General features: G+C 45.9%; 1 protein-coding gene across 3 annotated transcripts in view; it reads left to right on the top strand.

Annotated features, from left to right (window-relative positions):
* syndig1l (synapse differentiation inducing 1-like) overlaps positions 1-24,466 on the top strand; it is a 175,623-nt gene that overhangs the window by 95,643 nt on the left and 55,514 nt on the right. For all 3 annotated transcript variants that reach the window (XM_086002702.1, XM_086002703.1, XM_086002704.1), the window contains one exon: positions 9,018-9,155. In XM_086002702.1, coding sequence (XP_085858828.1) covers positions 9,018-9,155 — 138 coding nt within the window. The remainder of the gene's footprint in view (positions 1-9,017; positions 9,156-24,466) is intronic.

The following is a 24,466-nucleotide window of genomic DNA, read 5'->3' as shown; positions in this document are numbered from 1 at the left end:
AAGCCTATCTGTCTTTTCAGCAGCCACCAGGGTCAAATCCTGACAATGAACTCTCCTCATTACAGTTGCTTCCAGCTGCACGCTGTTGCTATGCCAACAATGCAGGAGTTGTCTAAAACCTACGGAGCGCCATATCCTAGATCACGTGATGCCAGGAGATATGGCGCAGGTTAAAATAGTGCCAGAAAAAAACCCCAAAGTTATTTGTTTCATTTGAGAAGCTAGAACCTTAAATCACAAAGTCCAAACTTTTCATTTCTAACACCGTGTTGGAACCTAGCTCGCACCAAGTTCCGTTCACCCATCACCCCTGTGCTCGCTGATCTACATTGACTTCCAGTCCGGTAAAGCCTTGATTTTAAAATTCTCATCCTGGTTTTAAAATCCCTCCATGGACTCGCCCGCCGCTATCCCTGTAATCTCCTCCAGCCCTACAGCCCTCCGAGATCTCTGCGCTGCTCCAATTCTGGCCTCTTGCACATCCCCGATTTTAATTGCTCCACCATTGGCGGCTGCGCCTTCAGCTGCCTAGGCCCTAAGCTCTGGAATTCCCTCCCTAAACCTCTCCCAATCTACCTCTCTCCTCCTCCTTTTAAGAAGCTTTTTAAAACCTACCTCTTTGACCAAGCTTTTGGTCACCTGCCCTAATATCTCCTTATGTGATAAAGCTCCTCTGAAGCACCTTGGGACATTCAAGGCGCTCTATAAATGCAAGTTGTTGTTTCGGTTGCCGAGGTTACCGTATCATATCTCCGGATGCAACAAACGGAGGAGGCAAGTGCGGTAGGTTGCAGGCGCCGACAAGTACTTGCTGACGTAAGAAAATTACTAGGCACTTGGTCTAAGCGTTAAACAACTGTTTTACAACATGGAGGTCTAGTTGTGTCCTTCACTAGTTCCTGTTATGAATATCCTGCACAAGCTGGGCCCGTGCCCAAGTATTTATACTCTCCCTGGACATCGCCACCCGTAGGCCGCTCTGTATTATTTCATAAGTCTTTCTTTCATGAATGACTGATTCATGTCACTTGCAAACACCATCCCTGCGTGCACCGGTATATTCACTGTGGACCCGACTGCCACGACTGCAGAGGGCCCGGAACATGTGCATCGTCAGTGCCCAGGCATCACGAGGTGGTTATAGGAAAAAATCCTTTCAGTCTTGGTGCTTATAACGTTGGCGTTTAATTGACTGCATCGTAGGTGGTCATGTTTTATTCCAACAAGAGCTTTACATTACATTCAATTTTAGAGAGGGAGCAAGGTGAAAAGGTAATGGATGATTACCAAATTAAGATTAAAAAAAAGCAATGAGAGGTCTCCACTGCGCCATCATGCTACTTACAGTTCAATTGAATCATTTTGAAACCTGAATATTTAAATTCCACCCCACTTGTCCGTGGCTGGATTGCAGTGTAGGCAACCGCATCACGATCTCTCGATTACATCACTCACTTCATTCGACTTCTACCCATTTTATTTTAGTCCGAGAACAAAGTGGCTCTGGGATTGGGTACGACAGCGAGTGTCAATGCGCAGCAACATAGACTTAAGAGGGTGACGAGGCAGAAGAAAGGTAGGACAGCACGCAGACTGAGGAGAGTTACACACCAGATACCGCCAAGGCTGGAGTGTGTTACACAGAAAGTAATGCACAGAGAAAATAACACACAGGCTGCACTGTGTTACATTAGGGAAATGTATATTGCATGTATTATGTACAGGACAGTCTCCTGGGTGAAGAAAGCAACACCCAGCATACATTATATAGAACAACTGACGCTGTATATAGGGTGTATAAAACCTATATATAATACCAGAAGCTGTATATATTGACAGGCAAACCAACGGGCAGACATGATGGGCCGAATAGCCTCCTTCTGTGCCGTAAATTTCTATGATTCTATGAAAAAAAACCATTTCTATATTATAGGAACTCTGTACATATGATGGGGGGCATTGCAGACCCTGTATATATGATGGGAATAACGGAACCTATATATACGATGGGGCTAATCTTTGCGCCCGGCCGATAATTGCGCCCCAAATGGGTCGATACCGAATTTCTCCCCCTATTTATATGATGGGGGATAGCAGACCTTTTGTGTGGCAGCAGAAAATGCAGGCCAGGTTGCAAAAGAGGCAGAGCATTTTGAAAACAGACATTGTTCTACAGAAAAATGAGGAAGCTAAGTACCGTCTCTTCGCACTATTGCTCCTATCATTTCCGCACTTGCGTACTTAAGAAATTTTGAAGATACATTTAAAATGAAATCTTGCCCGTCATCAACATGCTGGGGAGGTGACGACCAAAAAGAAATTGAGAGGTGTTCTGGTCCAAATCCAACTATTGGTCAAGGTCCTTTGATTGCAGCTCATTAACGGGTTAATGAGAGATCACCTTACTGTCATCTCCTTCAGTTAGTCATTCAGCTCATCCTCAATATAAAGCTTTACATTCGAACAGATCCATCAGCACTTAATTTGATGAATTTGCTAAATGCTGTACCCCCTACAGTAAGAGAGGAATTAACCTTATGAATATTCACGATGCCGGAGGAGTTTAATGAAACATTATTAATCTATTCACTGCTTCCAGCAGCAATATGTATAAATTTTAATTGAGATTGTTTTGCTCATCAAGGTGAGGATGTGAATAAAACACATTTCCACTCTGCTTGGCATCAAACACTCCTAGGCCAGGCAGAATATAGGTGAGATCCAAAGTATAGCTTACACAATAGCAAAATACTGCAAATGCTGGAAATCCAAAATAACAACAGAAAATGCTGGAAACACTCAGCAGGTCAGGTGTTGTGTATGTACCTTTAAGAGAATAACTGGTCTCAGACTGCAGTGCCGGCAGTGACCACCCCTGTATAAAAGGCGCTAGAGAGCCTCTGTTGTTTAGTTTCACTACTGACTTCCACCAGTAAAGACTTGTTTGTTTTCACTCCTGCTAGTCCGTGTCTCAATCATTCACGGACTTAACATCAGGCAGTATCCGTGGAGAGAGAAACAGAGTCAATGTTTCAGGTCTGGGACCCTTCATCAGAACTGGAATAGGTTAGGGAAGAGAGATTTTTAAGCTGGAACAGGGAGGAGGGGAGGATATGCCCACCTTGAAGAAGTTCTGCTCTTCTCTCCAACAGGATTTCCATTTGTCTCTTCAACCTTGTTCACCTTCATTGCTTTCTGTCTCCACGTGCCATCATCCCTTTTGTCAGTCAATCTCTCCTGCCTTCCATCCTATCACACACCTTCCCTTTGTTCTTCCCACCCTGCCCCCTCTTAAAAATCACTCTTCCCTAACCTTTTCCAGTTCTAACGAAGGGTCATCGACCTGAAACATTGACTCTGTTTCTCTCTCCTCGATGCTGCCTGACCTGCTGAGTGTTTCCAGCATTTTCAGTTGTTATTCCAAAGTATAGCTCCCTCTTCTTTGTTCCATGTACCTGAACCCAACCTTACTGCACCAATGTCCAGCTTTTATTTTCCCGGTGCAGCCTCTGTGAATGAAATTGCTGATGCCAAGTTCTGGGGAATTTTGTAGCTTAGACCCTGCATTTGCTGACCTTTGAACCGAGAGTCTCCCAACCTTTGTAATTCCAATGACGCCTTCCATCCAGCAGAAAGACGGAAGGCATTTAATCCACTTGGCCTGGAATCAATCCTCGATTCCTGAAAAGAGCAGCCAGGTTGATCCCGAGAATTAAACCTCCAGATTAGGAAGAGAGATTCGCGCTACCGTTGAAGCGTGCATAAAGGCTTCCCCTTGCACATAGGGTGCACCCCAAACTTGACCATTCCCCAGGAAATAAATGATCAACTTGAATTTAGGATGCACTTCCAATTTAAATGCTTCAGTTTGCTTTTCAATAATATGTGAGCTCATATGCAATTGAACAAACTTTCACCGGAGAAAATAAAACTGAGAGGTTATGATCCAAGCCCTTAACATGGTGAAGAAGAGGAATAATGTGGATGAAATGGGGTCATATACAACATGAGTATGACTGCAAAGTGTGTAAGCAGTAGCCTGACACCTGATGAGCAATTGGAGCCTTGAAATTACTGCTTGTATATCGGCCCATGTACAGTCAATACTTTGTCCGCTGTCTCATGCGCATCATTTCTCATGGGCGGGGAAGAATGGTGATGGAGGTGCTCATCTCAAACAGGTGCAAACTTCGCTTAAATATAAATTAGGAGGTAGGAACATCCTGCATGTTATTTCCCAATGTTCAGACATTCTTCTGTCCACTGCCTTTGAATGCAGCTGTTAACCTGTTGACCTTAAATAGGGGTAAATATGTGGAATAGTCCCCCAAAAGTAGCTGATTAACTTTTTGTTAAATAGCTGGCTTAACATCTGTTGAGAGCAGAACTGAAGATTAAATGGAAAACTGCAGGTATATAAACATATAAGCTTGGATTTTCCCATCTGATGCGCACAATTTATTGGTGTAAATTTGACACCCCTGATCGGAAATGTGGGTTTTTTTTTCCCTTTTACTGCGATAGCACTTAGGTTCTCACCAGCCTTTGTCCCGAGTCACTGAATGTTTTAGTTGCCTCTAACACCATTCCAGCAATGCCCCCCAAATCACCACCCACATTATGTAATGCACCATTTCTCATGGGTAGGGAAGGTGATGGGGGTGCCCATCTCAAGCAGGGTGGAAGCTTCATTTAAATATAAATTAGGAGGTAGGGACATCCTGCACGTTATTTCCCAATGTTCAGGCATACAGCAATCCATTTGGAATCACCCCCTATATCAATGGGCATCTAGGGTTTCTAAGTAATGGCAAGTATACGGAAGATCAGGGAAAGGACACAGTAGTATTAAGGGAAAGGTGTTTCAGCATTTTCTGCGCTGCTTTTCTTTCTGTGTGTTGGAACTTGGGTTCTTTGGCCGGGATTCTCACTCGGGGGGGTGGGGGGGGTTGCGTCTGACTGCTCCCTGCCCTCCCACTGCACACCAATGGTGGCAAAGGATGCAGGGCACTGAAGGATTGGCCACCGTGGGGGAAGGTAGCAGCAGGCCCCAGGATGTGGTGGTAATGGCCTTGAGGTCCCCAGTGGGAGAGGGCTTTGTAACAGTCTCCCCTCTCTCCAGCCTAGCCCCCAACACTTACCTGCTCTAGGCCCCGGTAGGATATTAATCTAATCTCCAAAATGCTTCTGCCCCTTTTGAGGTCCTTTACTGGCTCTTCTGGCATTCCTGCTCATGCACCATTGATATCGGGTACAGTAGCATTGTGGTAATTTTACTGGACTAGTAATTCAGAGACCTGGACTAATGATCCAGAGACGTAAGTTTAAATCCCACCACAGCAGCTGGGGAATTTAAATTCAGTTAATTAAATTAATCTGGAATAAAAAGCTAGTATCAGTAAAGGTGACCGCGAAACTACCGGATTGTCGTAAAAACCCACCTGGTTCTTTTAGGGAAGGAAATCTACCGTCCTTACCCAGTCTGGCCGATATGTGATTCCAGACCCACAGCAATTTGATTGACTCTTAACGGCCCTCTGAAATGGCTTAGCAAGCCACTCAGTAGTCAAGGCGACGGCTCGCCACCACCTTCTCATGGGCAATTAGTGATGGGCAATAAATGCTGGCCTTGCCAGCGACGCCCACATCCCGTGAATGAATAAAAAGAAATTCACATCTTATAATTGAATCATAGAATCTTACAGCACAGAATGGGGGTCGTTCGGATCTTTGAAAAAGCTGTCCAATTTAGTCCCACAAGCCAGCTTTTTCCCCATAACCCTGAAAATTAGTTAAGAACATAACAACATAAGAAATAGGAGCAGGAGTAGGCCATTCTGCCCTCCGAGTCTGTTCTGCCATTCAATGTGATCATGGCTGATCTTCTGCCTCAACTCCATTCACCGGCCCTATCGTCATATCCCATGATGCCCTTACTAGTCAGAAATCTTTCGACTTCTGTTTTGAATATACCCAATGACTGAGCCTCCACAGCCCTCTGGGGTAGAGAATTCCAAAGATTCACCACCCTCTGTGTGAAGAAATTTGTTCTCATCTTAGTCCTGAAAGGCCTACCCCTTTAGCCCGAGGCTGTGGCCCCTGGTTCTAGACTCCCCAGCCAAGGGAAACATTCTCCCATCATCCACCCAATCAAGCCATCATTTTGTATGCTTCAATGAGATCCCCTCTCATTCTTCTGAATTCAAGAGAATACAGGCCTCTTCAAGGTTCTCTTCAAGTACATGTTCAATTGCCTGTTGAAAGTTCCTGTGGAATCTGCTTCCACCACCCTTTCAGGTAGTGAGTTCCAGATCATAACGAGCCTCTGTGTGGAAAGAATGTCTCCTCATTTCCCCTCTAGTTCTTTTATTGGCAGCGAGAATCATACCAAATGCCCACCATGCATCATAAATAACCTGGGGAAAGAGGTTGGGGTTGGAGCGGGTTCAGGAGAGTCCTACCCTACCAGGAACTCCAACCCAAAGAGAATGGCCCTGAATTTCCCATCGGAGGCTTCCTGCGAGCGAATGCCTCCGATCGGAAAAAAATCCACGGACTTACCTGGTGGCTGGGAAGAATGGCGGCTTGTGCTCCTGGGCCTCTCTGGGTCCACGCGGGCATAGCTCCACGTATCCCAGGGGCGCATGTGGTTCGTAGGCACTCCTGGGATCATGTGGGCCGGCCCAACCAATGGTAGAAGGGAATCCCCCTTCAACCTTTTGACAGTTCTGTACATACAGAACTGTCAAAAATATGAATGGGGAATCACAAATTACCGACACATTAAATACATTTTTAAAAACATTACATATTTAAAATTAATTAAAATGTCATTTCTCATGGGTAGGGAAGGTGATGGGGGTGCCCATCTCAAGCAGGGTGGAAGCTTCATTTAAATATAAATTAGGAGGTAGGGACATCCTGCATGTTATTTCCCAATGTTCAGGCATACAGCAATCCATTTGGAATCACCCCCTATATCAATGGGCATCTAGGGTTTCTAAGTAATGGCAAGTATACGGAAGATCAGGGAAAGGACACAGTAGTATTAAGGGAAAGGTGTTTCAGCATTTTCTGTGCTGCTTTTCTTTCTGTGTGTTGGAACTTGGGTTCTTTGGCCGGGATTCTCACTCGGGGGGGTGGGGGGGGTTGCGTCTGACTGCTCCCTGCCCTCCCGCTGCACACCAATGGTGGCAAAGGATGCAGGGCACTGAAGGATTGGCCACCGTGGGGGAAGGTAGCAGCAGGCCCCAGGATGTGGTGGTAATGGCCTTGAGGTCCCCAGTGGGAGAGGGCTTTGTAACAGTCTCCCCTCTCTCCAGTCTAGCCCCCAACACTTACCTGCTCTAGGTCCCGGTAGGATATTAATCTAATCTCCAAAATGCTTCTGCCCCTTTTGAGGTCCTTTACTGGCTCTTCTGGCATTCCTGCTCATGCACCATTGATATCGGGTACAGTAGCATTGTGGTAATTTTACTGAACTAGTAATTCAGAGACCTGGACTAATGATCCAGAGACGTAAGTTTAAATCCCACCACAGCAGCTGGGGAATTTAAATTCAGTTAATTAAATTAATCTGGAATAAAAAGCTAGTATCAGTAAAGGTGACCACGAAACTACCGGATTGTCGTAAAAACCCACCTGGTTCTTTTAGGGAAGGAAATCTACCATCCTTACCCAGTCTGGCCGGGTCTAAAAATAAACGTACCATTTTGAAGAGTATTTTTAATTTATAAATGAGTTATCAAATTTCATTTTTCTATTTTTTTAACCTCTTAAGCTGGTAAAAGCCGGCCTTATGCCTGCTTTTACCAGGTGAAAGAATTTGACAGGCATTCAGTGGGCGGAGGTTGTGCCAAAAGCGAAACTCTCCACCCGCAGACGCTCTTTTCCCGGGCAGGCGGATGATTTGTCAAGAGAATTCTTGACGGATCGCAAGTGCCGGTTTTCAGCGCATGCACTTCGCACGCCTCAACCCGGCACTTGCGCGGCCCCTACGGGCGCGTACACACCTCGTACGCACCCGTGGGGGTCGCAAAATCTGGCCCTATACCTTGGGATTTGTGTCGATTACTCTTAATGTTTATGCATGTCCCTGCTTGGTTCCCTACTCATTTAGCCTTGGCAAAAGCTGCTAATGTGCTCAGATGACCTGTTGAACCTTTCCAAAGGCTTTCCGAATTTTAGCCCCCTTAGTCGGATACTTCTTTAATTGCCCCCATCCCTTTAAATTTGACTTAACCACCAATCTACTGCTCCAACTACTAGATTGCTGCCTGCACACAACCAAATCTGCATCTGGAGTTAAGGCTGACCTCAGAAAATGGTGGTGTGTTTTTTTTGCTCATTCTGTCTCTTTATTCCCCCTGGTTTTGCTGCCAATTTATTTGGTCTCTCACGTTATTGTTTCTGTCACTTTGCGCTCACTCCTAGAATCATAGAATCATACAGCACAGAAGGAGGCCATTTGGCCCATCGTGCCTGTGCCAGCTCTTTGAAAGAGCTCTCCAATTAGTCCCGCTCCCCTGCTCTTTCCCCGTAGCCCTGCAATTTTTTCCTTTTCCAAGTATGTGACCAATTCCCTTTTGAAAGTTACTATTAAATTTGCTTCCACTGCCCTTTCAGGAGTGCATTCCGGATTGTAACAACTCGCTGCGTGAAAAAACCCTTTTTCTGAACCTCTGTACACAGGCAGACACACAATAGCCACCCACACGGAGAGAGAGAGATATTGTAGGAAGCAATAAGTTTTCACAGATACACAGAAATAATTGAGTATGATGAAGGAGAGAGAAAATGGGAGGAAGGGGCTCCTTATTTTGTGATACACACACATCCCCAAGGCCATGACCTATATTTTCTTCCCTGCCAGCATTTCTCTTCGTTGTGTGATCTGATGAGATTACTGGGAATGATTTCCTAATGACTTTGGTAATTCAGTCTTTATCTGCTTGTGTACCATTAATGACAATCAGTGTTGAGCTGCCGCTGATGGACTCAATCATTCTCCTCCCCAGAGTGACTGCTCAAGTGACAGTGACAGCGAGGACAACTTCATTATGGTCCCGCCGCGTGACCACCTGGGACTGGCCATCTTCTCCATGCTGTGCTGTTTCTGGCCTCTGGGCATTGCTGCTTTCTACTTCTCCCAAGGGGTAAGACTCGTGCGCCTTCATTTTTCTACGTGACCCACGAGCACGATGACTCGCATGTGCGTGTGCGTTTGTACGTGTTGATGTGAGCATGTGTTGCGACAGGCGTGTTGTTTGCTGAGTACTGGCGGGGAGGGACCCGGTTTACGGAGGAGCTGTCACAACCGCATGAGAGAAAGGGCCCAGATCAAGCCAGGGCCTTTCTTGCCCCTCTTTACTGTAGCTAGAGACTTTTGCTGGGGTAAGAAGGCACAGGCACAGGAGGCACTCCAGTACCTCACCTACAGAGCAATTTCACGCAGTGTCAGCTGTGGCTCAGTGGGTAGCACTCGTGCCTTCTGAGTCAGGAGGTTGTGGGTTCAAGTCCCACTCCAGAGACTTGAGTACAAAAATCTAGGCTGACATTTCAGTGCCAGCTGTGAGGGAGTGCTGCACTGTCAGAGGTGCCGTCTTGTAGATGTTAAACCAAGGCCTTGTCTGCTCCCTCAGATGGATGTAAAAGATCCCATGGCATTGTTTCAAATAAGAGCAGGGGGGTTCTCCCTGGTGTCCTGGCTAACATTTATACCTCAATCAACACCACGTGAAAATAGCCCCAGATTATCTGGTCATTATCAAACTACTGTGCGCGGGCCTCTGCTGAGCGAAAATTGTCTGCCGTGTTTCCTACATTGCAACAGCGATTACACTTGAAAAAGTGGCCGTAAAGCACGTTGGGACATCCTGAGGCCATGGGCGCTATATAAATGCAAGATTTTTTTCTTTTTTCTTGCGCAAGGCAGGACAGTGAATGTTGACATTGAGTCACATCTTTTGAGAGGTGGCGCACCGTGATATCTGCAGTAGGTACGGTAGTGTAGTGGTTATGTTATTGGACTAGTAATCCAAGGCCTGGACTAGTAATCCAGATGGCAGTGCGTTCAAATCCCACCATGGCACTGAGAATGAAAGAAAGAAAGACTTACATTTATATAGCGCCTTTCACGACCACCAAACATCTCAAAGCGCTTTACAGCCAATGAAGTACTTTTTGGAGTGTAGTCACTGTTGTAATGTGGGAAACATGGCAGCCAATTTGTGCACAGCAAGCTCCCACAAACAACAATGTGATAATGACCAGATAATCTGTTTTGGTTATGTTGGTTGAGGAATAAATAATGGCCAGGACACCGGGGATAACTCCCCTGCTCTTCTTCGAAATAGTGCCATGGGATCTTTTACGTCTACCTGAGAGAGCAGACGGGGCCTCGGTTTAACGTCTCATCCGAAAGACGGCACCTCCGACAGTGCAGCACTCCCTCAGCACTGCACTGGAGTGTCAACCTAGATATTTGTGTTCAAGTCCCTGGAGTGGGAACTTGAACCCGCAACCTTCTGACTCAGAGGCGAGTGTGCTACCCACTGAGCCACAGCTGATAACAAAAAACAATTTTAAACACTGGCAGCGAACTAGGGAAGAGTCAATCTGGCCTGTGAGTGTCAGAGCCCTGAGTTTATAGACATTCTGGTTTAAATAAATAAGTGACTACAGGGGAGCAGTTAGTGAGAGAGGGAGAAACAAAAGCTGATGAAAGGAAACAGCCACAAGAGGGAAGAGGAGCAGGTTTCCAGACACGGCACGGAAATTACAGCAAACATTCAGTCAAAACAGCTGACACTGAGATTAGTCAAGAGAGCTTAACGGTCAGTGAAATTCAGAGGAGAAATAATAGATTTGCCTGTCAGAGAAAGGCAGAAACGGCAGCGACTGACAGCAGGGGGAGAGCAGAAGGAAGAAACCAGAAATGTCAGGAGTGAAAGTAGGCAAGAAAAAAATAGGAACGAGAAAGTGAGAGACGGGTATCTGACATGTACAGAAATGTCCACCATGCTTGGAAAAAACTGGCCCTGGAGGTGGTTCTTTGTAACAAGTGCCCTCCCCCCCACATCCCTGCCTTCTTACACCCAGCAATTGGCAGCCAGGCTCTGGGATTCCCTCTCTAAACTCCTCCACCTCCCCATCTCCTTAAAACCCACATCTTTGGTCACCCCTTCTAATAGCTCCTCCTTTAGCTCAGCGTCCTCTTTCTGATTACACCTCTGTGAAGCGCTTTGTGTTTATTCTTTACGTTAAAGGCACTATATAAATGCAAGTTGTTATGAAAAGTGACGAGCGGGGAAACTAGGAACTCGAACGAGCTTCCCCCAAGAGCTCATCCTATTTCTTCGTGAGTCACCTGAGCTATCGAGGCCAGGAAGTCCCAAGCGCACAAGGATAGGCATGCTACAAATGGCACCAGTGCTCCTGGGTTGGGGAGGAGAAATTCTGTCAGGGTTCCTGCTGGAAGTGCTGTGGGTGAGGGCAGGATTGGGCTGGCTGTGAGGCTCTCCCTCCCAACTGAGGTCAAATAGCCAGCCAGCACTCGCCTTGGTGAGACCACATCTTGAGTATTGTGTGCAGTTTTGGTCGCCTTATCTGAGGAAGGATGTTCTTGCCATGGAGGGAGTTCAGCGAAGATTCACCAGGCTGATACCTGGGATGGCAGGGATGACGTATGAGGAGAGATTGGGTCGATTGGGCTTGTACTCGCTGGAGTTTAGAAGAATGAGAGGGGATCTCATTGAAACTTATAAAATTCTGACAGGACTGGACAGACTAGATGCAGGAAGGATGTTCCCGATGGTCAGGGAGTCCAGAACCAGGGGTCACAGTCTAAAGATAAGGGGTATCCATTTAGGACAGAGATGAGGAGGAATTTCTTCACCCAGAGAGTGGTGAACCTGTGGAATTCTCTACCACAGAAGGCAGTGGAGGCCAATTCATTAAATATATTCAAGAAGGAGTTGGATATATTTCTTAAGGCTAAAGGGATCAAGGGATATGGGGAGAAAGCAGGGACCGGGTACTGAATTTGGATGATCAGCCATGATCGCATTGAATGGCGGAGCAGGCTCGAGGGGCTGAATGACCTACTCCTGCTCCTATCTTCTATGTTTCTATGTCCAGGCTTATGCATGAATAATGGATACTCGGCAAGGTACTGGAGGGTGCCTGGTGCCTGTAGAACTTTGACTCCTAGAATCGTAGAATCTCATAGCACAGAAGGAGGCCACTTGGCCCACCGTGCCTGTACTGGCTCTTTGAAAGAGCTCTCCAATTAGTCCTGCTCCTCTGCTCTTTCCCCAAATGTTTTCCCTTCCAAGTCTATATCCAATTCCCAAAGGAAAGTTACTATTGATTCTGCTTCCACCACCCTTTCAGGCAGCACATTCCAGATCGTAACTGCATAAAAAAAAATGCTCCTCATGTATCTTCTGGTTCTTTTGCCAATGATCTTAAATCCGCGTCCTCTGGTTACCGACCCTCCTGCCAGTGGAAACAGTTTCTCCTTATTTACTCTATCAAAACTCCTCCTAATTTTGAAAAACACTATTAAATCTCCCCTTAACATTCTCTGCTCTAAGGAGAACAACCCCAGCTTCTCTCAGTCTCTCCACACAACTGAAGTCCCTCATCCTGGTATAATTCTGGTAATTCTCTATTGCACCCTCTCCTTAGGCCTTGACATCACTCCTAAAGTGCGATGCCCAGAATTGGGCACAGTACTCCAGCTGGGCCTAACTAGTGATTTATAGAGGTTTAGCATAACTTGTTTTTGTACTCAATGCCTCGATTTATAAAGCCCAGGATCCCACATGCTTTTTTTAAGAAAACAGATTTATCAAATTGTCCTGCCAAATTCAAAGAGTTGCGTACCGACACCCCCGGGTCTCTCTGTTCCTGCACTCCCTTTAAAATTGTACCATTTAGCTCGTGTTATCTCTCCTCATTCTTGCTCTCAAAATGCATCACTTCACACTTGTCTGCATTAAATTTTATCCGACGTGTGTCTGCCCATTTCACCAGTCTGTCTGTAGTCTCCTGAAGTCTGCTACTAACCTCCTCACTGTTCACTACATTTCCAAGTTCCTTGTGGGGGAGTGGTGGGGGGTGGGGGGGGGGGGAACTCGCAGAAAAATAGGCAAGAAATATATACATGTACATTTATAAAGTAGAAATAGCAATTACAATTGAAACAGGAACAGTTGACTGGAGAAGACAGATGACCAGCCTGGGGGCAGATAGGAGATGGCGAGTAACAGTAGGTTTTATCTTAAGACTGTAAGAATACATGGCTGTGCTAAGTATTAAAAATTCATTAACCAGGGTAATTCTGAAATATAATTTTAAATGTTTGCATGTACAAATTTGTGTTCTATGTGAATAACTGGCTGAATTGTCAACGCTCTGTTTCAGAGTCATATTTCATTTCTGTCCATTTGTTAAATGAGATTAATAAACTCTTATTGCAATACACAATCTAATGTCTAATAAATGTAGTAATAGAAATCAATGTTTCTCCGGCAAAAGGAATTAAATGAATAGCTGAGTAATTTTATAAATGAAAGTATGCGCCTGTAAGATCCCATGATGCATGGAAGGAATCCGAGATCCTCAATAATTTAAAATCTTAACCACTGTGGGCTGGGAGAAGCCCCCCTCCCCTGTATCTGTACAGCAGTTTGGGGGTTTAAGCAGGGAGTGCTGTCTTCACCAACCTCTGTACAACAGTTACAATGAATTAGCACCGGTAATTTCCCTGATGCGATGGGATGTTCTACACGACATAACTGCTTTATTAAATGTCGTTTATTGATGCATTTGGCTTTCTTCACAGCAGATAATTCCGACAATTTTGGAAGGGGAATGCAATTTTGAGAGGGAAAAAAAAATGTGAAACTTGCAATCATTTCTACTTAGAATTGAAATTATTGTAGGGAAAAATGCGGCACTGATGATCAACTACAGGTCAATTATAAAGCCTCCCGTTCTGAATGCCAGGCAGTGTATTTGTGGAATGCAGCCTGTCAGTGTTGAATAATGGAGGTAGTTAACGGTAGATTGCTTGATGGCTGGAGTTTTTTGCTCAATTACCTTCAAGAGCCAATGTTGCTGTGATGTCTTCTGGCAGCTTTCCCTGGGGATATTCACCCTGGCTCAGGGGATTGAATAGTCTGGGGAGAGCCCCCCTTGCAGTGATACTGCACGCGATCTATTAGAAGGAGCAGGTTTGCTGAACTCCATACCCTTTTCTCATTCCACACTTCTTGTATAAGTGTTTTGTTCCACCCTATTGATTTTTGCTGAATATTTTGGTTTAGAGAGAGACTCACCAGCAGGATCCCACTTAAAGGGGGCTCGAGGGGAACTGTGTGGTACAGTGGTCTTGCACCTCTAGGATCTGGGCATTGATGGTATGAAATGGCTGTAAGAGACCTGTGTGAAATGAGTTTGGACTGTCTCAATCCAATTCTAGTGCCGATTGCCTTACAGTCGAAAATCTGCCCTAATTTGGCACTAATTGACAATCTCACTCAGAGAGGCTGCTGTGTCAACTATCGCACGGGTACAGTAGAGGGTGCAGGCCGAAGGTTGGGGCTGAGGTACATGATAGGGCATCTTTCCTCTGCATCTGGGTATACTACACTTGACCTGGGATTTATTGATGCTGACACTGGACGGAGGAGTGGGGGGAAGGTGTTGAAACAAAAATTATCGGCCCTCCCAGGACACTCCCACTATAACTCCGGGAGTCCAGGTGCTGGATCTGCTCTGGGAGCTCCTGTGCGGCCTGGTAAAGGGAGGATCCTCTGCCTACCCCTTACAAGGCCAGTGATTGGGAGGGGATGGGCAGAGGCAAGTACTCTATGTTTGAAGTTGTCACAGCGTTGGCCTCCGAGAGGTCTGGCAGAGCTGTGGCAACCAAGAAGCCCAGTGAAAGGAGGCCTACTGCTGCTCCCCTGGTGGAAGTGGAAGTTTGGCCCACTTGGGAATCCAGGCCCGAATTCCTGAAGCCATGTCAGGTACAAGTTTCAAAACTGCTCCCTGCTCAGCACCCCCCCACTCCCACCTCCCCAACATTAGCTGAACTCTCAACTTTTCTTTTATTTGTTCCTGGGATGTGGGCACCGCTGGCAAGGCCGGCATTAATTGCCCATCCCTAATTGCCCTTGAGAAGGTGGTAGTGAGCCGCCTTCTTGAACTGCTGCAGTCCGTGCGGTGAAGGTACTCCCACAGTGCCACAGTTAGGGAGGAAGTTCCAGGATTTTGACCCAGCAATGATGAAGGAATGGCGATATACTTCCAAGTCAAGATGGTGTGTGACTTGGAGGGGAACTTGGAGGTGGTGGTGTTCCCATGCGCCTGCTGCCCTTGTCCTTCTAGGTGGAAGAGGTCCCGGGTTTGGGAGCTGCTGCCGACGAAGCCTTGTTCAACGGGAAACTGTTCAACCTCCGTCGCCTCCAGTCCAGATCCAAGGTTGTCCCATCCACTGTCATCGAATTACAGTATGCAGACGACGCTTGCGTCTGTGCTCACTCGGATGTCGAACTCCAAACCATCGTCAACACCTTCACCAAAGCGTACGAGAGCATGGGCCTTACACTAAACATCTGTTAGACAAAGGTCCTCTACCAACCTGCCCCCGCCACACAGTACTGCCCCCCAATTATCAAAATCTATGACAAGGCCTTGGACAACGTGGACCACTTTCCATACCTCGGGAGCCTACTGTCAACAAGGGCAGACGTCGACAACGAAGTCCAACACCGCCTTCAGTGTGCCAGTGCAGCCTTCGGTCGCCTGAGGAAGAGAGTGTTTGAAGACCAGGACCTCAAACCCGCCGCTAAGCTCATGGTCTGCAGAGCAGCAGTGATACCCGCTCTGCTGTATGCCTCAGAGACATGGACCATGTACAGCAGGCACCTCAAAGCACTGGAGAGGTACCACCAATGCTGCCTCCGCAAGATCCTGCAAATCCATTGGCAGGATAGGCGCACCAATGTCAGTGTTCTTGCTCAGGCCAACATCCCCAGCATCGAAGCTTTGACCACACTCGGTCAGCTCCGATGGATGGGTCACATCGTCCGCATGCCCGATACGAGACTCCCAAAACAAGCGCTCTACTCGGAGTTCCGGCACGGCAAGAGAGCCCCAGGTGAGCAGAGGAAACGCTTCAAGGACACCCTCAAAGCCTTCTTGAAAAAGTGTAACATCCCCACCGACACCTGGGAAACCCTGGCCCAAGACCACACAAAGTGGAGGAGAAGCATCCGGGAAGGCGCCGAACACCTCGAGTCTCTTCGCCAGGAGCGCACGTCAACCCAAGCACCCCACCCACCCACCCCTTCAACCACCGTCTGCCCCACCTGTGACAGAGACTGTAGGTCCTGCATTGGACTCATCAGTCACCTGCGAACTCATTTTTAATGTGGAAGCAAGTCATCCTCGGTTCTGAGGGACTGCCTAAGAAGAGAAGAAGACGGTGAGTTGCTGCAGCGCAACTTGTAGATGGTACACACTGCAGCCACGGTACGTCGGTGGTGGAGGGAGTGAACGTTTAAGGTGGTTGATGGGTGCCAATCAAACGGGCTGCTTTGTCCTGGATGGTGTCGAGCTTCTTGAGTGCTGTTGGAGCTGCACTCATCCAGGCAAGTGCTTAAATGAAGACGTCAACTGTCCACTGGATAACACAGCAAGAGGGGAATGCCATATCAACACAGTTGGTTTTAACCAGGCTCACTGTATAGTTATGCAGCTCCACCAGTGATTCAGTGGGTATGAATACCAAGGTGCAATACTAAGCCATAAAAATCGGGAAGGTCCCACATTGGAAATCTGGTCTCTATTGACATTCTTGGACGAGGCAGGGAAAAGCAAATCTGGTGTCAGTGACATTTCACCAGAGGCAATGCACGTGTGTGGACTTTGGGTGAGGACATTGTTCTCTTGGCTCGCCACAGTTGAATATCTCACTACACAGGCTCACATATAACAAATGTCGGGTCTATCAGCACCAAAGAAACTGTACCTTAGCATAAGTCACTGCTTTCATAAAGGGAAGGGGGAACAAAGGACAAAATTGGATAAAAGAAAACATGATGGTGGCACAGGTTGATCCTTAATTGAAGTGGGACTTCTCAACTTAAAAACAAATGTTTGAAGAAATGCTATGTTCAGATTAGGGCTGTGCTTGGATCTGGAGTTCAACTGAATAAAGGAACAGCATCTACCAGTAAAAGTGTGCGGCAAGCTTTATTTTATTCAGGTAGAACCAGAAGTAGTGCAATAGTCTTCACACAATGAGCTTACAAGCGAATAATACGGCTATGTGTTTGAACTCAATTTACAATATTGCACCCTGTGTTTGACAACACAAATGAGTCAAACAAAAAGAAGGCTACGTCCCTGTTAAAAAAAATGATCATACCAGAAGGAATTTAATCACTTGTGCTGCGACTGAATCGGGAGACGTTATCACACAAAATACAAGGCGGCAAAAGCTGATTGACGTGCATTAGGCTGGAAATATTCTGCGGGCTGACAACGCTGCGAGCTCTGAAAACTGGGATAATTGGAGGAGATGCTCTGCCTGCCTCATGGTTACACCTTTCCATGGCATTTCTTTGCAGAGAAACGCCGGTGCAAATACAAACGAGCTCTCCTCGGGGACGGGCAGTTAACGCGCTGACCTTTCACTTCTGGGAGCTGCGGCTGTTGGCGGTAAACACTGTAAATGAAATTAATTCGGGTAGGTGGGCCTGACCCAGTTCCAAGTCCAACTGAACACAAATGGTGATAAGTTGGCAATTTTGCCAAGAGACCCCTGCTGCGGAAAATGGAAATATTGCACTGAGGTACATAAGAACATAAGAAATAAGAGCAGGAGTAGACCATACGGCCCCTCGAGCCTGCTCCGCCATTCAATAAGATCATGGCTGATCATCGACCTCAACTCCACTTTCCCACCCGAGCTCCATATCCCTTGATTCCCCTAGAGTCCAAAAATCTATCTATCTCAACCTTGAATATATGCAAAGACTCAGCATTCACAGCCCTCTGAGGCAGAGAATTCCAAATATTCACAACCCTCTGAGTGAAGAAATTCCTCCTCATCTCAGTCCTAAATGGCTGACCCCTTATCCTGAGACTATGCCCCCTAGTTCTAGACTCTCCAGCCAGGGGGAAACAACCTCTCAGCATCTACCCTGTCAATCCCCTTCAGAATCTTATATGTTTCAATGAGATCACCTCTCATTCTTCTAAACTCCAGAGAGTATCGGCCCATTCTACACAATCTCTCATCATAGGACAGCCCTCTCATCCCAGGAATCAATTTAGTGAACCTTTGTTGCATCGCCTCCAAGGCAAGTTTATCCTTCCTTAGATAAGGAGACCAGAACTGTGCACAGTACTCCAGGTGTGGTCTCACCAAGGCCCTGTACAATTGTAGCAAGAGGTAGCAGAGGATGCTTTCCTGAGGTAACGATTAAGGCATGTTGGTGGGGCAGAATAGAGAGGGCTTCACCACATATCTAATCTGTGCCAACTCTAACCTGCAAATGGTTGATGGGATAAAGTAGATGGCATTGATTGTGGCTGAAGCTGGGGAAAAAAATATTCCATTCTCCACCTCGTCAAGCACAAAAAAAAGTCCCACTGATATTCTTGGTTTGCAAAAAAAATATTCAAAGCTTTTCCACGTTTAGTACTGAGTGTCAGAATCAACAAGGTCTGGTGCACAACGGGGAGGATGTTGAATAAATACTGTTTCTCCTCTGCTCCCAGCCATGCAGAACCTCCCTGGTGCAATGTTATTTGCAGGCACTGCGATTTATTTTCCGCTGATTAAAAATGATTTATTTCCCCAGTCAAAAGCACTGTGCAAGTGTGGTGTGCTGTGTGCTTGGGAGACGGGCAGCTATGTGCAGCTATGGGCCTGGTGGGGCTGACAGGAGATCAGTGAGACTCTGGTGCCAGTGAGTTGTCGGTTAGCCTCTCGCACCCCGTCGCAGATCCTCTTTTGACACCGTGTGGGGGTCAGGGTTGCCAACCCTCCTGGATTGCCCTGGAGACTCCAGGAATTAAAGACTAATCTCCAGGGCAGGGCTGAGAGCAAAACCAGCAGAAAAATCATTGAAAATAATTGTGTTTATAAAAAATCCCTTCTCCAAAAACTCATCCGATTGCTATTGAGCCGACTTGTAATGTCTGCTTCGATAACCTTCCCTGGCAACGTATTCCACAACCCTTTGGTACAAAAAGTTCCACCTGACTTTCCTACTTATTATTAAACTCACTTTTCAACTTGTGTATCCCGGTATGTGAACTCCTCATCACCGTGTATAATGAGGTCGGCTCGCAGTCTCCCCTTCTCCAGATGTTTCTGCAGTGATAACTTTTGGGCTATCACTCGAGAAACAGCTGGAGAAGAGGTGACTGTGAGTTGGAAATGTGCTTTTTAAAAAAAAAAAAATTGCTCCAGCTGCCCAGACTTTCATCCCTCGCCTTCACAGCAAGCGCAAAAAAGACAGAATATATTTCTCGCTGGCATCAGAGAAAGTGGAACATCTCCCTGACCTCGTCAGGCTCCACAGGAGAAGGCAGAAGGCAAGAAATTGAAATCTTTATTTATTTCGCACCTCCTGCCCTGAGCAAACTCAAAGATGAGAGAACTCGTGATTCTGTCTGCTCTCACTGACACATTGATTTTTCATTAAAAGCACATTATGAAACACACGGCACTCTCGAGCTACCTTTTCTAAATAAAGATGTTTTTGGGGGAAAAAAATTAAATGTGAGACTAAGAGCAAGTATTATAGACTTTGAGGAAGGGAGAATTATTTTATCTTTCAAATCATTTTTCTCCATAAGTTATGAAAATGCTCTGTATAAATATTGCCCAACATGCAAATTATATGAACAGAGCTTATCACTGCTCCAACGTTGAACACTGTAAAGTGTGAACTACGCATCTATAGTCTGCATGCCCGATACGAGACTCCCGAAAACAAGTGCTCTACTCGGAGCTCCCACACGGGCAAGAGAGCCTCAGGTGGGCAGAAGAAACGCTTCAAGGACACCCTCAAAGCCTCCTTGAAAAAGTGCAACATCCCCACCGACACCTGGGAATCCCTGGCCCAAGACCGCACAAAGTGGAGGAGGAGCATCCGGGAAGGCGCCGAACACCTCGAGTCTCTTCGCCGGGAGCAAACGCAAGCCAAGCACAGGCAGCGCGAGGAGCGCACGTCAACCCAAGCACCCCACCCACCGTCTGCCCCACCTGTGACAGAGACTGTAGATCCTGTCCCGCATTGGACTCATCAGTCGCCTGAGGACTCATTTTTAAGTGTAGAAGCAAGTCATCCTCGGTTCCGAGGGACTGCCTAAGAAGAAGAAGACTGGCCCTGTTTTTCCGTGGCCTATGATCGTGTACGCGGCCGTAAGTGCCAAGCAAGTTCCGGTTTTACGGATGGGCTGTGAACGCGCGAAAACCCGGAACTTGCAAACTGTCAAGAATCTTGACAGATCCTCCGCATCCCCGGGAAGTGGACATCCGCGGGCGGAGAATTGGGCTAATCTTGCCCAGCGAATGCCCATGAAACTCTTTACGCCTGGTAAAAGCAGGCATGAGGTCTGCTTTTACCAGAGTAAGGGTGGAAATAAATATTAAAATAAAGTTTTTAAAATCATTTTAACATTCAAAAACCTGCAAAATAAGTTTTGTGTTTTTTTGGCCCCTTAAAAAGTGTTTAAATTTACTTTTCAAAAAATAAAATTTTTGTTTTAAATGTTTAATGAAATAGTATTTTCATTAATTTTAAACATAATTTTTTTTTATTTCAAGGTTGTCTGTACATGTGTTTTTTGGCTGATTCCTATTATGCTTATGGGGTTCTGTACGTAAATAGAATCCCCATAACCGAAATGGGAATCTCCTTTCTGATTGGCTGGGCCGGCCCACGTGCTCCCAGGGGCATTTGGGAACCGCCTGCACCCCTGGGATACGTGGGCCTCTACGCAGGCCTAGGCGCAGAGGCCCAGGAGCGCGAGTCCCCATGGATCCAGGACCAGCAGGTAGGCGCGCAGATTTATTGAGGTTCAGAGGCATCCGCCTCCGACCGCAAATTGAGGCCCAATATATTATGGCCTGGAGTTTCTGCCAGTTTGTGTTGGTTTGACCAGCGCAATTCACCTTAAATCGGCCAAACCAACCGTAAAAGATTGAGGAATTTTAAGCACAATTCACCTTAAGCGAAAATCGAGTTTCCGCGATCTTTAATGCTGGTTTAAGAAATATCGCACTTGAAGCCGGCCCAGCCCATAAAACCGGCTGTGCCCCCAGATTGAAATAATGAGCGTGGCGATTTTCTGCCGATTATGCCCGTTTGTGGGCCTTTGCGGAGGCTCTTCAAATTAAACCTTTTTTTTAGGCACAAAAGCACTAGTAGGTGCATTTTAAAAGTTTTAAAATATTTAATTTACTAAGAAACTGACTAGTGTACAGCAATGAAACTAGTAAATGGATTCAGTCATTTTCAGTGATTTGAAATCAGGTTGCTCACAGGCGGTGGACTGGACACTCTTATTAAAAATGCTTGGACTTTGTGATAAACCCATTTTCAGCTGTATGAATAAAAACTACTCTTAAATACATCAATGAATATTTTTTAATGCATGGAACAAAAACAATTGCGTTCTATTACGCTGCCCAATTCTGCTGGTTCATGGAAGATTTTATGTTTGTGATTACGCAAAAGCATTTGAGCGGAAACGTGAACTATAATTTCACATCTGAAAACCAGTGCAATTTGTGACCAGCTTACTGATTGCGCCCAAAGCGGAAACTCTACCCCTATATATCTTACATTTGCATGCACTTCCTGTCCACAAAACTTTATTTCCTGTTGTCACATTTTGTTACATTTTTACGTCAACTTTTACCACATTCCTATGTCCACATTTATAATGGAAACTTCCTATGTAAACTTGTCACATTGTAATTACACTCTTCTGCCAGTGGTGGTGCTGTGGCAGCTCATATTTTTCATCTCTCAGCTGTTCGACCTGCACTGCAGAGAAACTCCTCTGCTCCAACCAACTTTACTTTTCTGCTTCACAATTTGCCATACGTTTTATAATTTAATACAATAATAAATCAAAGTATTATGTCATAATAATGGGAGAATATGAGTTTAAAATGGGGACTAAATTATGTCTGCATAACCTACTCTAAGTATTCCCCTCCCTCTAATCCCACTTCACCAGAATACTGCAATAGGTTGACTCTACAGCCTAGATATTGGATTGGCACATTCATTTTTTGCCTGCTTAAGAATTTAAGTTTGATGTCTTGGCGGTACTGAGAGTCAATGTAGGTCAGCAAGGGTGAGGTGATGCCTGAGCGGGGCGGTGCGGGATAGGGTATGGACAGCAGGGTTTCAGATTAATTGCAATTATGGAAGGTGGAGGCTGGTCATGAGAGCATTGGAATAGTCGAGCCTCGAGGTGACACAGGCTTGGACGAGGGTTTCAGCGGTTGATGGGCTGATGTCGGGGCGGAGGTGGGAGATGTTACGGAGATGCAAGTAGGCAGTTTTTGTGATGGAGTGGCTATGTTTTAGAAGCTCAAGTCCGGGTTGAATTGGATGCCAAGATTGAAAATTGTCTGGTTCAGCCTGAGACAATGGCCGGGGAGGGGGCTGGAATCGGAAGCGACTGTAGGGATCTTGAGGTGGGGACTAAAAATTATGGTTCCAGTCATCCCGATGTTTAGAGGAAATTGCAGCTCATCCATAACCTTCCTGTCCGTATAAAGAGTGGATCCACAGACCTACTATGAACAGTATCACGGGACATCAGTTTGTACAATAAAAAACCTTTAAAACAATTACTTAGGCAATATGTAGATAAATATATAAATAGTTCATTCAATACAGGAACAAGGATGTCTTGCTGCAGTTGTACAAGGCCTTGGTGAGACCACATCTTGAGTATTGTGTGCAGTTTTGGTCGCCTTATCTGAGGAAGGATGTTCTTGCCATGGAGGGAGTGCAGCGAAGATTCACCAGACTGATACCTGGGATGGCAGGGATGACGTATGAGGAGAGATTGGGTCGATTAGGCTTATACTCGCTGGAGTTTAGAAGAATGAGAGGGGATCTCATTGAAACTTATAAAATTCTAACAGGACTAGACAGACTAGATGCAGGAAGGATGTTCCCGATGGCGGGGGAGTCCAGAACCAGGGGTCACGGTCTAAGGATAAGGGGTAAGCCATTTAGGACAGAGATGAGGAGGAATTTCTTCACCCAGAGAGTGGTGAACCTGTGGAATTCTCTACCACAGAAGGCAGTTGAGGCCAATTCATTAAATATATTCAAGAAGGAGTTGGATATATTTCCTAAGGCTAAAGGGATCAAGGGATATGGGGAGAAGGCAGTGACAGGGTACTGAATTTGGATGATCAGCCATGATCTCATTGAATGGCGGAGCAGGCTCGAGGGGCCGAATAGCCTACTCGTGCTCCTATCTTCTATGTTTCTATGTACACTACAATAGCATTCCCAGTCTATTATTGAGGTATTCCTGCCCTGTACAAATGTCTGCACTCTCATATAAGCATATAAGTTAGATTGGAAAGAAGATGTAATGGGAGATTTCACTTCATTGCTGCAGTCTAATTGTCTTTATCAGCTTTGCAATTTGCAAGCTTTCAAGAACTTACAACTCTCCATTATAAGCTGAAAAGACTTCTGTTACACTGCAGTGATTCGACAAGAGTATTCAGTGAGATAAACTCAATGCAGTTGAAAGGAGTGAGCCCCATCAATAGAACTAATCAATGTTTCTAAGGGTACGATTTTTTTCTTTCTTTCTTTCTTGTTATTTTCTCCACTGTTTTCCTTTAAAGGTCTCCCCCACCACGCACCCCAGCCTAAGAACAAACCGTGAGATCCCTGCTCTTAGATCCACCCGCGTTACTCTGAAATCTGCTGCGGGACTGCTCCATGGTGACTCTCCGCCTAACTTTGCCTAGAGTCCCACAGTTTCTTATAATTACCTTTGTTGGGCAGGGAGACATTTTGCAGAGCATTCCCTCAATGAGTTAAATAAGTTGGTATTTGGGACTGATGTCAGGTTCTTTACCCACTTGAGATGGACTTCTGGGTAGGGTAGTAACAGCAAAAATCTTGGAGGCATTTAAGAGGTAGTTGGGTGTTCTAGGACTTTAGGTTTTTCTAGGCTAGGGAGCTAAGATGGGTCTTCCTCATCTGTATTTATCTTGTGGTAGTTGATGCATGGTCCATGGAAGGGATAGGTTTTGGTTGCTGTGTTTGGCTACTTAACAAGCGTCACTGCATTTCAAAGCAATTTGTTCTATAAAGAGAGACTTGCATTTATATAGCTCCTTTCATGACAACCAGACGTCTCAAAGTGCTTTACAGCCAATGAA

This window comes from Somniosus microcephalus, chromosome 12 (genome assembly GCF_052327205.1).
Source record: "Somniosus microcephalus isolate GS21.2 chromosome 12, FLI_Smic_1.0, whole genome shotgun sequence".
NCBI lineage: Eukaryota > Metazoa > Chordata > Chondrichthyes > Squaliformes > Somniosidae > Somniosus > Somniosus microcephalus.
The sequence above is the reverse complement of the archived record's forward strand: the minus strand, read 5'-3'. Positions and strand labels throughout refer to the sequence as shown.